The sequence below is a fragment of the Sceloporus occidentalis genome, unplaced genomic scaffold (genome assembly GCF_023333645.1).
Source record: "Sceloporus occidentalis isolate IW3139 unplaced genomic scaffold, rSceOcc1.0.p SCAF_8, whole genome shotgun sequence".
In the NCBI taxonomy this organism is placed as follows: domain Eukaryota; kingdom Metazoa; phylum Chordata; class Lepidosauria; order Squamata; family Phrynosomatidae; genus Sceloporus; species Sceloporus occidentalis.
The window spans coordinates 26199401-26213589 of record NW_028316988.1 but is presented as its reverse complement, the minus strand read 5'-3'; the positions used below and the strand labels follow the sequence as shown (position 1 = coordinate 26213589).

Genomic DNA, 14189 nt, shown 5'->3' with positions numbered 1-14189 from the left:
TCCCAGCCCCAAGGGCATGTCTCTAGTTGTCTTCATCCTTGCAACCTTGGGGGTCATAGGCTTTCTGGATTTTCAGTATGTCCCACTCTTTGGTCTCCTGGTGCCTGGCAGGTGGGACTACTTCCTTGACCTCCTGTTTGGCTGGAGGTGGGGTTGCCACTTTGACAGCAGGGGCTTCATCGCTGCGACTTTTGGGAATATAAGACTGGAAGAATTTCATGATGGTCCACTCCTCCTGTTTGCCAGAAGGTCGAACCTCTTTCTTCTCTGTCCTGGATGGTGTTTCGTCATCACAACCTTTCGGATCATAAGCCTGTTGGATTTTCAAGATGTCTTCCACTTTGCCGGAAGAGCGCACCACTTCCTCTTTTTCCTTCTTGGAAGGGGATCCTTCATCGCAACCTTTGGGATCATACATTTCCTGGATTTTCAAGATGTCTTCTGTTTTGCCGGAAGAATGCACTACTTCCTCTTTTTCCTTCCTGGAAGGGGATCCTTCGTCACAATCTTTGGGATCGTACATTTCCTGGATTTTCAAGATGTCTTCCGCTTTGCCGGAAGAACGTACCACTTCCTCTTTTTCCTTCCTGGAAGGGAATCCTTCATCGCAACCTTTGGGATCATACATTTCCTGGATTTTCAAGATGTTCCCAACCTGTGTGCTGGAAGGTTGGACCTTTTCTTTCTTCTCAAACAAAACACCTTTATCATTGGAACTTTGGCTGTGGTGTTTCAGGATGCTCCTTTCCTTAGTCACTTGCTTCTCGGGATGTGGAAGCGCCGCCTCTTTCTTTTCCTTGCCAGAAGGTGCTTTGTCGGTAGAACCTTTGGGGACATAGGCCTGAAACATCTTCATAAGGTTCCACTCCACCGGTTTGCTAGAAGGTGTAGCATCCTCCCTCCTGGGAGGTGGTTCATCATCACACTCTTTGGGGTCATAGGCTTGTTGGATTTGTAGGATGCCTTCCCGCTCCCATTTGCCAGAAGGTGGGGCAACCTTCTCCTCTTCAGGAGGTGCTCCTTCATAACAATCTTTGGGGTCATAGGCACGTTGGACTATTAGTATGTCTTGCAACTCCTGTTCGCTAGCAGGTGGGGCCACTATCTCTACACCATCATCGCAGCCTTTGGGATCATGGGCCCGTTGGAGCTTCACGATGTCCACCTCCCTCACCTCCTCTTCATCTTTCATGGAAGGTGGAGTTTCCTCCTTGTCTTCACTGGAAAACCCTTTGTTCTCCGAGAGTTTGGGGACGTAGCCCTGCAGAGTTTTCAGTATATTCCATTCCTGTTTGCTGGAAGGTGAGACTTCCTCTTTCTGCTTGTTAGAAGGGATTTCATCATCACACTCTTTAGGGTCATAGGCTTGTTGGATTTGTAGGATGCCCTCCCGCTCCCATTTGCCAGACGGTGGGGCAACCTTCTCCTCTTCAGGAGGTGCTCCTTCATAACAATCTTTGGGGTCATAGGCCTGTTGGACTATTAGTATGTCTTGCAACTCCTGTTCACTAGCAGGTGGGGCCACTATCTCTACATCATCATCACAGCCTTTGGGATCATGGGCCCGTTGGAGTTTCAAGATGTCCACATCTCTCACCTCCTCTTCATCTTTCATGGAAGGTGGGATTTCCTCCTGGTCTTCACTGGAAAACCCTTTGTTCTCCGAGAGTTTGGGGACATAGCCCTGCAGAGTTTTCAGTATATTCCAGTCCTGTTTGCTGGAAGGTGAGACTTCCTCTTTCTGCTTGTTAGAAGGGATTTCATCATCACACTCTTTAGGGTCATAGGCTTGTTGGATTTGTAAGATGCCCTCCCGCTCCCATTTGCCAGACGGTGGGGCAACCTTCTCTTCAGGAGGTGCTCCTTCATAACATTCTTTGGGGTCATAGGCACGTTGGACTATTAGTATGTCTTGCAACTCCTGTTCGCTAGCAGGTGGGGCCACTATCTCTACATCATCATCACAGCCTTTGGGATCATGGGCCCGTTGGAGCTTCAAGATGTCCACCTCTCTCACCTCCTCTTCATCTTTCATGGAAGGTGGAGTTTCCTCCTGGTCTTCACTGGAAAAACCTTTGTTCTCCGAGAGTTTGGGAACGTAGCCCTGCAGAGTTTTCAGTATATTCCAGTCCTGTTTGCTGGAAGGTGAGACTTCCTCTTTCTGCTTGTTAGAAGGGATTTCGTCATCACAGCCTTTGGGTTCGTATGTCTGGAGCGTTTTCAAGATGTCTTCCGAGTCCTGTTTCCGAGGAGATGAGGTGACCTCTTTCTCTTTACCTGGAAGTGTATCATCGTCACAGCCTTTAGGGTCATACGTTTGCTTTATTATTAATATGCTTCTCTTCTCGGCCGTTATCTGTATGTCAAGTGGGTCCGCTTCCCCTTCAATAGGGGATGCACCCTCTGTTCCTAACACCCGTTCTTGTTCCCCTTCTTCTGGAACTGGAAGGTGGTCCTTCAGCCATAAGAGAGCTTTGGGGCTTTGCAAAGCGTACTCCATCAGCTCGTCCAGTGAGCCCTGGGCTTCGTCCATGATTTCAAAGCTCTTATTCAAGAAGTCATGGGACAAGTCTTCGAAACTTTGGGCAGAGTCAAAATCGGAGCGGAGTTTGGCCATGCGCTGGCAGGTTTGATACAGCTTCTGCTGGAGATGAACGGGAAGGTCTTGGAGGTGAGCCAAAAGGTTCTCATACGTGTCCTGAAGGTTGTTAGCGAGGCTGCGGGACATCTCTAGCGCTTGGGCTTCCATCTGTTGGAGAACAGAAAGGACATTCGTTCAGATTTAACATTCTTCCTTTCAACAAGATGGGCAACCTTCTACCTTATCCTCACCAATTCGCGTCCCCTCTATAGCGACTAGTAAACTATCCATCTGATACAGTGGATCTAATCTATTAATCCCGTTATCGCCAAATGACTCCATTTTATCGCTAGGAAATTGATTACAGGCTTCCAAATTTCCTGAAATTTCTCCATTGGTTCGTTAAAAAAAAAATCTCTGTGTTTGCTGTTCTACTTCTAACACTTCATATAATTGTTGGATCCATTCTGGGTGGAGACGGTTGGATCTGTAAACAACCTTATAATTCATAAACATCATCAGTCCCACCCCCGCCGTACCTCGGAGGGATGAATGTCACCCTCTTCTCCGAAGATCTGCCGCGTTTTTAGAGATGGCGTAGACTCTTTGTCACAGCCAGGCGCTGTTACGGCTACGTTGCCCATATCTCTCTGGATGCGTTCATTGAGAGGGCTTGCCGCCTTCACCGAGGGGATTCTTGGGACCGGAGGTGTTGGGGTCACCTCTGGTACATCAATCTTTAGCGGAGGCGTTGGGCTCACCTCTGGGACATCGATCTCTAGCGGAAGTGTTGGGGTCACCTTTGGGACGTCGATATCTAGCGGAGGTGTTGGGGTCACCTCCTCGAGGCTCATCTCTGTCGGAGGCGTCATCGTATCCTGCTCTTCTGGAGTCTCGGCGTAGCTGTCAACCTCTTCCTCGTCCTCAACGTGACTGATTTCTACAATGGGGATCCTGACTTTCTCAATGATAGGGATATCGGGCTCATCGACAAAACTATTGTGAGCCAGGGGTGTCCCAATTTCCTCTCTTTCCACATGAAGATTGGTGTCATGCACGAAGGCTAGGGGAGCCACAATTGAATGCCGGTGAGTCCACTCGACAGTGATGGCGCTCAGTTTCCGATAACTGTGATGGCTCTGGGGGTCATCTTCCTGCTGGACCTGTCCAATCTGGGATCACGCATGCAAAATGGGAGACAGAAGAGAAGAAGACTTGTTGCATTGCAGTATTTCACCGAGGGCCAAATAGGTATTGGTATGTCACCATAATAAAGAAACTCAGTCATTCACAGGGTACATGTGGCCAAGCAATGTCGCAATATGGCAAAAACTGCAAAAGTTGTTGCTGAGGAAGAGCATGCAAACTAAGAGATGTTGTAGCAGTTTGCTTTTGCCTGAACCTACTGGGAAGTGGGAGATTCTGCCTTTCCTCTCTGTCTTGTGAATGTGTTAATGGAGAGCATTTTTTTAAAAATGTGAAGTCGAAGGATTTCATGGCTGGCATGGGTAGATTTTTGTGGGTTTTTTTGGTCTATGTGGCCATGTTCTAGAAGAGTTTGTTCCTGACGTTTCGCCAGCATCTGTGGCTGGCATCTTCAGATCAGCATCTTCACAGATCCTGGCGAAACGTCAGGAACAAACTCTTCTAGAACATGGCCACATAGCCCGAAAAACCCACAAAAATCTATAATATTTATTTTGCTGCAATGCAGGAAAGAGGGAAGGTAGGAGGGGGAGTGAAAAACCAGGACCTTTGAAAAACAGTTGGAAAAATGGGACGACAGCATCCGGTATGTGGTTGCTGATTGGTTGGGATCATTGCAAGAGTACTACCATGGCAGATACATTTGGGTTGGGTAGATGAGCTGGTCTTGTAGCAAGACGACTCTGGGGAAATAAGGGAAGAGATGGAAGCCCTACCAAATCGATCGCCTGGTGGAGCTGGAAGATGTTTTCCTGAGTGTTGCGCCTTGCCGTCCGCAGCTTGCTCAGTGCCATCATGTATGCCCGTTGGCGGAGCTTGCTGGACAAATTGTTGATCCTCGACAGGCAAGCCTGCATCTGGTGGTCCGCAGCCGCCTCATCCATCTCCTCGACGGCAGTTTTCAGGTTGCCTGAGTCGAAGAAAAGGGAGGGGATGAAAAGATGAATTCCGACGTTTACTCCTCCCTCCATATTTGTGGTTTTGACTTTTGCGGCTTTGATTATTCATGGATTTGATTAATATGTTCTCTCTAGGAATATCTGGGTCTTCCAGTGCAACTCTGTGGTCAACTTTAAAAGTTGCACTGAAAGACCTGGAGATTCCTAGAGATAATGCAACTCTGCTAGGCATTTGTCACTCCTCCAGCGCAATTCTGTAGTCAGTGTCTATCGGATGTTGACCACAGAGTTGCACTGGAGGGCCTAGAGATTCCTAGAAAGGTGTCCTCTCAGGTAAAAAACGTGGTGTTGTTGTTATTTGCGTTTTTTCCATATTCACGGGGGTCTTTTCCCCCTAACCCTAGCGAATGTGGAGGGACAAGTGTATATGTATTTCTCAATCTGGTGCCTTCTTCCAACTCTAGGATTCTGGTCTTCCTGCATGGTAGAAGCGGGGTTGGATTGGAAGGCCCTTGGGGTCTCTTCCTACTCTAGGATTCTGTGAACTCTTCCATCACTTGGGCGCCTAATACGTCCCTTTTGTTATTCATTGCCTCTCCCTTCCTCCTTCCCGTCGTACCCCAAAACTCCCTTACCAATCTCCTCCTCAGTGAGAGGCAGGTAGTGTTCCCTCAGTTCGTCCGATTTGTCTAGTAGCCTGTCCACCGTCCGCACAAAGAGTTGGCACACCCGGCAGGTCAAGATGCTGTGCGGCTCATTCAAGTCAGTCTCGGAGTCCCGCTCGGCAATCTTGGAGGCCTCTGCCTCAGCTTCAGTCAAGATGTTAGCTGTGGCTTCCCCCAGAACCTGAAACCACCAAGGATGGGGGATAATAGGAAAGATAGTCTTTAGTTCTGTTTTCCAGCATGGTTTGGATATTTCAACCCTACATGGCCTTCAGGGAAGACCCCCAGATGTTGCTGGACTGCAGCGCCCAACAGCAAAGCCAATGGTGAGGGAAGCTGGGAATGGCCCTCAAGGAAGAGCTCCAGATGTTGCTGGATTGCAAAGCCCAGCAGCAAAGCCAATGGTGAAGGGAGCTGGGAGTTGTAGTCCAACCTCATCTGGGGATCTCAGGATTCCCACTCTTGCTGAGGTGGGCAACTGTGTTAAAGGAATTCGGGCTAAATCCTTGAGAACACCCCCCCCCCCCATCACATGTCCCAAACTCTTGCAGCAAACCCAAAGACCTCCATTTTCCTCCATTCCTGTTGCCATTTTGAGAGGGACTGTGGAGGAAAATTCAGGTATTAGGAAATCAGGTTGGGTTCTGGGGTATTTTTGTGATGCAAATCACTTCCAGTTGCCATTTTGAGAGGGCCTGCAATGGAAAATGGAGGTACCTGGAGATAGTCCAGGTTCTGAGACACTTATGGGATGCAAAAATCACTTACTGTGGCCATTTAGAGAGGGACTGCAGAGGAAAACAGAAGGAAAAGAGCTGGCAAACCTCTCAATCAGTGGTCCTCAAACATTTGTCTTCCAGATGTTTTGGACCTCAGCTTCAAGAAGCCTCTTGTCAATTTGACCAGTGGTTTGGGATTTTGGGAGCCAAAGTCCAAAACACCTGGAAGGCCAGATTGGAAGCCACTGCTGTAGAGCAATGGTCCCCAAACATTGGTCCTCCAGATGTTTAGGACTTTTAACTCCTGGAATTCCTGATCACTGGGGCTTCTGGGAGCTGAAGGCTGAAATATCTGGTGGACCAAAGTTTGGGAACCACGGCTCTAGATGGGGTATAATTTCCAACCTTTTTTGGAATGCCAAAAGCAAATGGGACCAATGGGAACTCCAAAAGAAGCCAAGTTACCTTCTCTATTGCAAACTCCGGATTGGAGATTAAACTGTTTCTGAAAATCTTTTCTATAGAGGGGGTGGGAGAGGCTGTCTCTTCGGCCGTGTCCATATTCCTGTCCAAGGAGGTTGTTTCTACTGCGGCTCGGGGGATCACCTCAGAGGAATCGGAAGCCACGGTTTCTGGGGTACTCAAATCTCCATCCAGTTCCTCGTCTTCTTGGCTTCGGCTCACCTCAGGGGTCAGCGCTGCGCAAAGACCTTGGGTTTAGTCCTTCCAACCAAAAGCAAGGCCCGTCTCCAAATATACAGGACATTTTTCCTAGCCCTAGGTTAGGGGACCAACATGGTGCAGCGGATGACTCTGGAGACCTGGGTTCGATTCCCTGCTCAACCATGAAGCCCACCTTGGGCACGTTGCACGCATATCCTTAGGATTGGAGTGTGGCTTTGGTGCGGCTTCCAGCCTCTTGGGACGCCTGCATCATTTAAACAGCATAGCTCCAAAGTGACACGAAACAGCTTTATTTTGGCCTGTCTGTTTGGGCGCTAAAGTCTTCTTCCTCATCTATCTATCATTATCTGTCTACCAGCTACCTATCTTCCTATCTATCATTATCATCTATCTTTCTGTCTGTCTGTCTAAGATGCATCTGAGGAAGTAGACTTTAGTCTACGAAAGCTCCTGCTGCCAACTTCTTTCTTTAGTTAGTCTCAAAGATGCTACAAGATCTTTACATATTGATTCTCCAGACCAACATGGCTATATCTTTGAAGTCGACAACAATAATGTAATGTCTTTCATTTCCTGGACTTAATATTTAATTATATTATATGCATGATATTATACAGTCATCCCTTTCATTCTGGACCCCCCGTGAATCAGGGGAAATCGCCAATATTGGAGCCCCATTGCTTACAATGGGGGCACACTCCCATTTTTGGTGCTGTGTGCACATCTCAGATGCACGCGCCATTATGTTCCTCCCGGCTTGCTGTTTGCAAAAGTCCGGGGGACGTGAATGACAAGACCATGAATCGGGAGGGACAACTGTATTCCTTATAATACATATTTGGCATATAATACACATTGAACATAAAACCTGGAATGGATTATAATGATATACATATAATATTCCTATCTTGGAAACGACTTGAAGGCACACAACAATGATAATGTAATGTTGTTCATCCACTGTATGCAATGTTTCATTATATTATATGCATAATATTATATTCCTTATGATACCTAAGTAAACGGGCATAAAACCTGGACTGGATTAACTGCCCTGCTGACATGGAAGCCAGGAGCTTTGGGCCCTTCTGGAAAGAGTACGGCGCACAAGGAAACCCACAGCTCAGCGCAGGCTAAGAGAGCATTAGCCTGGGTCTCTGGTGTGATTCATTCCACATATTTTGTCTTACATTGTATAAATGAATTGTCCTGTTCCAGAAAGTCCATGACGGAAGATTCCAGGTCCTGCGCAGTCAGATAGGTCTCCAAAAGACTGTCCGCCTCTCTGTTCCCGAGCTGAACACAACACAACAGAGAGGTGCATCAAGGCATGTCCGCACGGCACTTTTGGAACCGGTTTCAAACTCTGCCTAGCATGGATCCGACCAAGGAAGGACAGAACTGAGCTAACCCAATGGTACCAAAGGTATGAAGCGGCTGTGCTTTCTCAGAATTAGCCCTCCAGTCCTTACACAGGTTGAGTCTCCCTTTTCCAAAATGCTTGGGACCAGAAGTGTTTGGGATTTTGGATTTTTCTGGGGGAGATTTCAAAATACCTGTGTTTGCATATACACTTGTCCCCCCACATTCCCTGGGGTTAGGGGCACAAGACCCTCGTGAATATGGAAAAGCCGTAAATAACAAAAACACCATGTTTTTACCAGAGAGGACACCTCTCTAGGAATCTCTAGGTCCTCCAGTTCAACTCTGTGGTCAACGTCCGACAGACACTGACCATAGAGTTGCACTGGAGGAGCTACAAAGGCCTAGGAGTGTTCTCTTTAGGAATCTCTAGGTCTTTCAGTGCAACTTGTAGTTAAAGTTGACCATAGAGTTGCACTGGAGGACCTAGATATTCCTAGAGAGAACATATTAATCAAATCCGTGAATAATCAAATTTGCAAAAATCAAAGCTGCAAATATGGAGGGATGAGTGTACTTAGACATACAGACAGAAAGATAGATGATAATGATAGATAGGTAGATAAGTCGATGATAAATAGGTAGATTATAAGGATGGATGGATGGATGGATCAGGGACGTAGCCAAGGGGGGGTTCTTGGGGTCTGGACCCCCCTTCCATTAGAAAAATGAATGGTGTGTGCTGCTGCGCCGCCGCACTCAAGCCCCATTATAATGGTGGCAGTCTGGACCCCCCCCCCCTTCCTAAAATCCTAGCTACGTCCCTGGATGGATGGATGTGTGGATGGATGGATGACAGATACGTGATAATGATAGACAGACAGACAGACAATAATGACAGATAGCTATATAGATGATAGATATATGATACAGAGAGAGAGAGAGAGAGAGAGAGATAGGGTTCACTCTCTCAGCCACCCATAAAAAATGTTTTGGATTCTGGAATATTTGAGATTTGGGGATTCCTGATAAGAGGGACTCAACCAGTATGGCAATCCTTTTGTAAGTAGCGTATCATAAGCCTACATTGTAATCCTTTTCATGAGACCCAATATGACAGGGTACAAGACAACAACACCACCACCAACTATACCTGAATGCTCTCATCATCTTCTGCAGAAGTGTTTATCCACAGGAAGCCATCCAGGTTGAGAGTTTTAAAGAGAAGAGGAAAAGAAATAGAAAAGCGGAGTCATTAACTTGGAGGACCTCTGGCCTGGATTCTATTCTTTATTTTCATTCAGTTCTTCCTGATTATGTACTTGGGCTGCGTCCGCACTGCAGAAATCATCCAGCCGGTCTTTTGTCAGGCTAATAGAGCTTTATTGCCATTGGCAAGTCAAAGCCAATGCTTGTTGTGTGCCTTCGAATCAGAAATGACAAGCTACCATATCACAGTGTTTTCTGGGGGTGAGAGTATGTGACTTGCCCCAGGTCACCCAATGGGTTTCCATGGCTGAGTGAGGACTTGAACCCTACTCTCTATGGTCCCTCTATGGCTATGGAAACCCACTGGGTGATGTGGAGCAAGTCACACTCAGCCCTATGAGAGGGTCGCCATAAGTCATAGAATCATAGCATCATAGAGTTGGAAGAGACCCCAAAGGCCATGCACCCCAACCCCATTCTGCCATGCAGGAACTCTCAACCAAAGCATCCATCCAAGAGATGGCTATCCAGCCTCTGTTTAAAGAAGGAGACTCCATCACTCTCCGAAGGAGGCCTCAAAAACAGCATTCCCTTGTTTAACTGTTGGGCATAAAACCTAGACTGGATTAACTGCCCTGCTAACATGGAAGCCAGGAGCTTTGGGCCATTCCTGAAAGAGTACGGCGCACAAGGAAACCCACATCTCAGCGCAGGCTAAGAGAGCATTATCCTGGGTGTCTGGTGTGATTCATACCCCATATTTTGTCTTACGTTGTATAAATGAATTGTCCTGTTCCAGAAAGTCCATGACGGCAGATTCCAGGTCCTGCGCAGTCAGATAGGTCTCCAAAAGACTGTCCGCCTCTCTCTTCCCGAGCTGAACACAACACAACACAACACAACAGAGAGGTGCGTCAAGGCATGTCCGCACGGCACTCTCTCAGCCACCCAAGAAAAAAAAGTTTTGGATTCTGGAACATTTGAGATTTCCAAATTCCTAATAAGAGAGACTCCTTTTGCAAGTGTTGCCTTGCATTGCCTTGCATTGTGTCATATGCTTATATTGCAGTCCTTTTCACAAGGCCATGAGTCCCAGTCTGACAGGGTATAACAAGAACGACAACTGTACCTTAATGGTGTCATCATCGTCATCTGCAGAAGTGTTTATCCACCGAAATCATCCAGGGTGAGAGTTTGAAAGAGAAGAGGAAAGAAATTGGAGAATGGAGTAATTAACTTGGACGCCTTCTGGCTTGGATTTGATTTCATATTTGGATTTAATTCTTCCAGATCGTGCGCCTGGGCTGCGTCCGCACTGCAGAAACCACCCAGCAGGTCTTTTGTCAGGCTAATGGAGCTTAATTGAAGTTTGTTGTTTTCTCGAGTCGTTTCTGACTTAAGGCAACCCTATCACAGGGTTTTCTGGGGCTGAGAGTATGTGACTCGCTCCAGGTCACCCAATGGGTTTTCATGGCTGAGTGGGGACTTGAACCCTTGTTTCTATGGTCTCCGCTCAGCTATGGAAATAATAATAGCAATAGCAATAGCTCTTACACTTCTATACCGCTTTATAGCGCTGAGCACTCTCTAAGCAGTTTACAATGCGTTAGCCAGGAAACCCAGCAAGTCACACACTCTCAGCTCGAAAAGCCCTGCGATAGGGTCACCTTAAGCCATTTCCAACGAGAAGAATGGAAACCATTGGCAGTGGTCCTGGCTTGACTTTGAATGGACAATTAAGCTCCATTCCCTGGACCAAAAAACCTGCTGGGTTGCAGTCTCAGCCCCAGGAAACCCTGCGATACGGAAACAACTTGAAGGCACAGAACAACAACAAGAACAGAAAACATTGGTGGTGAAGGTAGCTTGACTTATCAGGGGTGCTTTGATTGTGTATTCCTGCATGGCATGAGGTTCCATATGGCCCCATGGGTTCTCTTCCAGCTCTGCAAGTCTATGACAATTAAGATCCATTAACCTGACAAAAGACCTGTTCCTGGTGCAGATAGGAATTGCTAAGTTTGTTGACTGTGGCTGCTGGGGGGAAAATCAGTTTCTCCCTTAACTGCTAGCTACATTGAAAGAAATTCAATTACACTGAGAGCCAGTGCTTGAAACAGCACCAAGAAGCCTCAGTAGGCCCTGGAAAGCTCTGGCCTGGTGCACAGATGCATCCATCTTGGGAGCAAGGCATGGCTGGAAGGGGGCTGCTTCTTGGCTGTAACAGGGAGCATGTTTACAGGGAACCTGGTGCTAATTCATTTGTAGGTGATCTAATTTGGGGCTGGGATTTTGTATGCTCAGAGAAGCTGGAGAGGTGAGTGACAGGTGACATCTTCATCCCTGTGCATCAAGAGGTCCTGGGTCTTTGGCCCTGTGAGCTCTGGTTCCGCTACAAAACGGAGGAGCCGCTCTTTGGCTCCCATGGCAGCACTCACCGTCAGCCATGGTCTTGGTGCACCAGCCCAGTCGGATAGGTGAGAAAGAGCCCTTGGTTCATGACACCATTTTCCCTCGATCCATAGGGGCTGGGGGCTCAGGAAGAACCCCCAGCATTCCATGCAACTGTTGTGAAGCATGGTGATGTCATAGATAGACAACTCGCCACAAGTTCCTGGCAACCCTGGAGAGGAAGGATGGAGAGAAGTCTAGAGGTGGCTGAGAAAGTTGGGTCTACTAGGAATTTAGTGTATGAGATTGAGATGGGTGGATTCATGGATGGGCAGATGAATTCATGCATGGATGGATTCATGGATGGGTGAGTGGGTGGGTGGGTAGATTCATGGATGGATTCATAGATGGATGGATGGATGGATTCATGGATGGATGGATGGATGGATGGATGGATGGATAGGGTACCCAGATGTCCTCGCCACCAAGGCAAAGTGTAGGGCGTCCAAGGAAAACTGAGGACATGACCAAATAAAAGCTAAAAACACTCGTGGAAATGTATATTCATACTTCTTTATCACACTCACCAAGGAGGACATTTTGAAACTCCTCCTGAACAGAAGGGCGAAAGGTAGGACATGTCCAGGAAAAGAAGGATGTCTGGTTGCTATATGGAGACACTATGTGTTTAGTATGAGATTGAGATAGATTCATGGATGGATGGGGGATGGAGGCATGGATGTCTATTTACAGAATTTGTTGTTGTGGGCCTTCAAATTGCTTCCGTCTTACAGTGACCCTAAAGTGAGCCTATCATGGGGTTTTCTTGGCAAGATTTGCCTTTTCCTTTCCCTGAGGCTGAGAGCATGTGACTTGCCCAAAGTCACTCAGTGGATTTCCATGGCCAAGCAGGGAATTCAACCCCATTCACAGACTAGACCCTGTTTGAATATTGGAAGGGGTGTCATATGGAGGATGGAGGAAGCTTGTTTTCTGCTGCTCCAGATAATAGGACATGGAGCAATGGAGTCAAGCTACAGGAAAAGAGGTTCCACCTCAACCTTAGGAGGAACTTCCTGACAGTAAGAGCTGTTCAACAGTGGAGGAATGAGAGACGGGGTAAGGGTGGTTGCTTCATGCGATTGTTATTGTTGTTGCTGTTGTTGGGTGTCCATCTGTCGGGGATGCTTTGATTTAGATTTCCTGCATGGCAGGGGGTTGGACTGGATGGCCCTTGCGGTCTCTTTCAATTCTATGATTCTATGTTTCTGACTTCTGGTGAACCTATCATGAGTTTTTCTTGGTGATAATTGTTCAGAAGAGGTTTGCCATTGACTTCCACTGAGGCTGAGAGAGTGTGACTTGCTCAAGGTCACCCAGTGGGTTTTCATAGCCAAGCTGGGATTTGAACTCTGGCCTCCAGAGTCCTAGTCCAAAGCTCAAACCACTAGGTCATGCTTAGCAAGGAAGCCTTGCTTTATAATGTCTTTTGCATTTTTCCCCTGAGAATTTCCAAGGTGTAATCTCTGAACTGGCCACTTGGGGGAACTAGGGAGCATTTCCTTTTATTTACTAATATAGAAGAATAACTCTTTATAGCTAAGATAGCAAATTGCCTTTCCTGACTACAGTAACCAGTAATGACTTGTCGGATGATCAGACCAATAGCTGGTGTTCTTTTAAATAAGTAGCTTTCCAAGCTCTGCTTTAGACTACAGAAATTACCGTATGTACTCAACTATAAGTTGACTAATGTATAAGTCGAGGGCAGGTTTTGGGGCCAAAATTATGGGGTTTTGTGTGACTCAAGTCGAGAGTAAAACTTAAGGGTGTGTAACAAAGGATGCAAAGGGTGAAGCAAAGGAGAACAGCGCCAAAAAGCGTACAAAATTCCAGCAGGCATAACTGTTTGTGCTTATGCTTCCACAACAGATGACACTCTCGCTTTTCACCAAGGGATAGTTCCTTCTTAAATAAGAATTAGAGTACAGGACACTCATCCCTCCACATTTGCGGCTTTGATATTTGCGGATTTGATTATTCACAGATTTTATTAATATGTTCTCTCTAGGTCCTCCAATGCAACTCTATGGTCAACTTTAACTAAAAGTTGCACTGAAAGACCTAGAGATTCCTAGAGAGGATACTCTACTAGGCATTTGCAACTCCTCAAATGCAGTTTTATGTTCAGTGTCTGTCGGACATTGACCACAGAGTTGCACTGGAGGACCTAGAGATTCCTAGAGAGGTGACCTCTCAGCTAAAACCATGGTGTTTTTGTTATTTGCAATTTTTCCATATTGACGGGGGTCTTGTGCCCCTAACCTTAGCGAATAGGGAGGGACAAGCGTATAGTACTTACATTGACCCATGGATAAGTCGACTCAGGTTTTTGGAGTCAATTTTTTGACTAAAGTTTCTAGACTTTCCAAAGTATTTGAAGATATGCTCAAGAAATTTACAGACACGTTCA

General features: G+C 46.8%; 1 protein-coding gene across 1 annotated transcript; it reads right to left on the bottom strand.

The window, feature by feature from the left end:
• Window positions 1-22: 22 nt before the first annotated feature.
• On the bottom strand, window positions 23-11773 carry LOC149308376 (uncharacterized). The gene is made up of 7 exons (XM_089536868.1): window positions 11764-11773; window positions 6536-6768; window positions 5322-5532; window positions 4504-4697; window positions 3121-3753; window positions 549-2749; window positions 23-344 (listed from the first exon to the last, which is right to left on the bottom strand). Exons 1-7 carry the CDS (start codon window positions 11771-11773, stop codon window positions 23-25), a joined length of 3804 nt encoding a protein of 1267 aa, XP_089392994.1.
• Between the last annotated feature and the right edge of the window lie 2416 nt (window positions 11774-14189).

Coding starts and splice junctions, on each gene's coding strand:
- LOC149308376 (XM_089536868.1), bottom strand. Junction 5,533..6,535: donor CGGAGTTTGCAATAGAGAAG/GTAACTTGGCTT, acceptor TGGTGGTTTCAG/GTTCTGGGGGAAGCCACAGC. Junction 2,750..3,120: donor GTGACATTCATCCCTCCGAG/GTACGGCGGGGG, acceptor GTTCTCCAACAG/ATGGAAGCCCAAGCGCTAGA.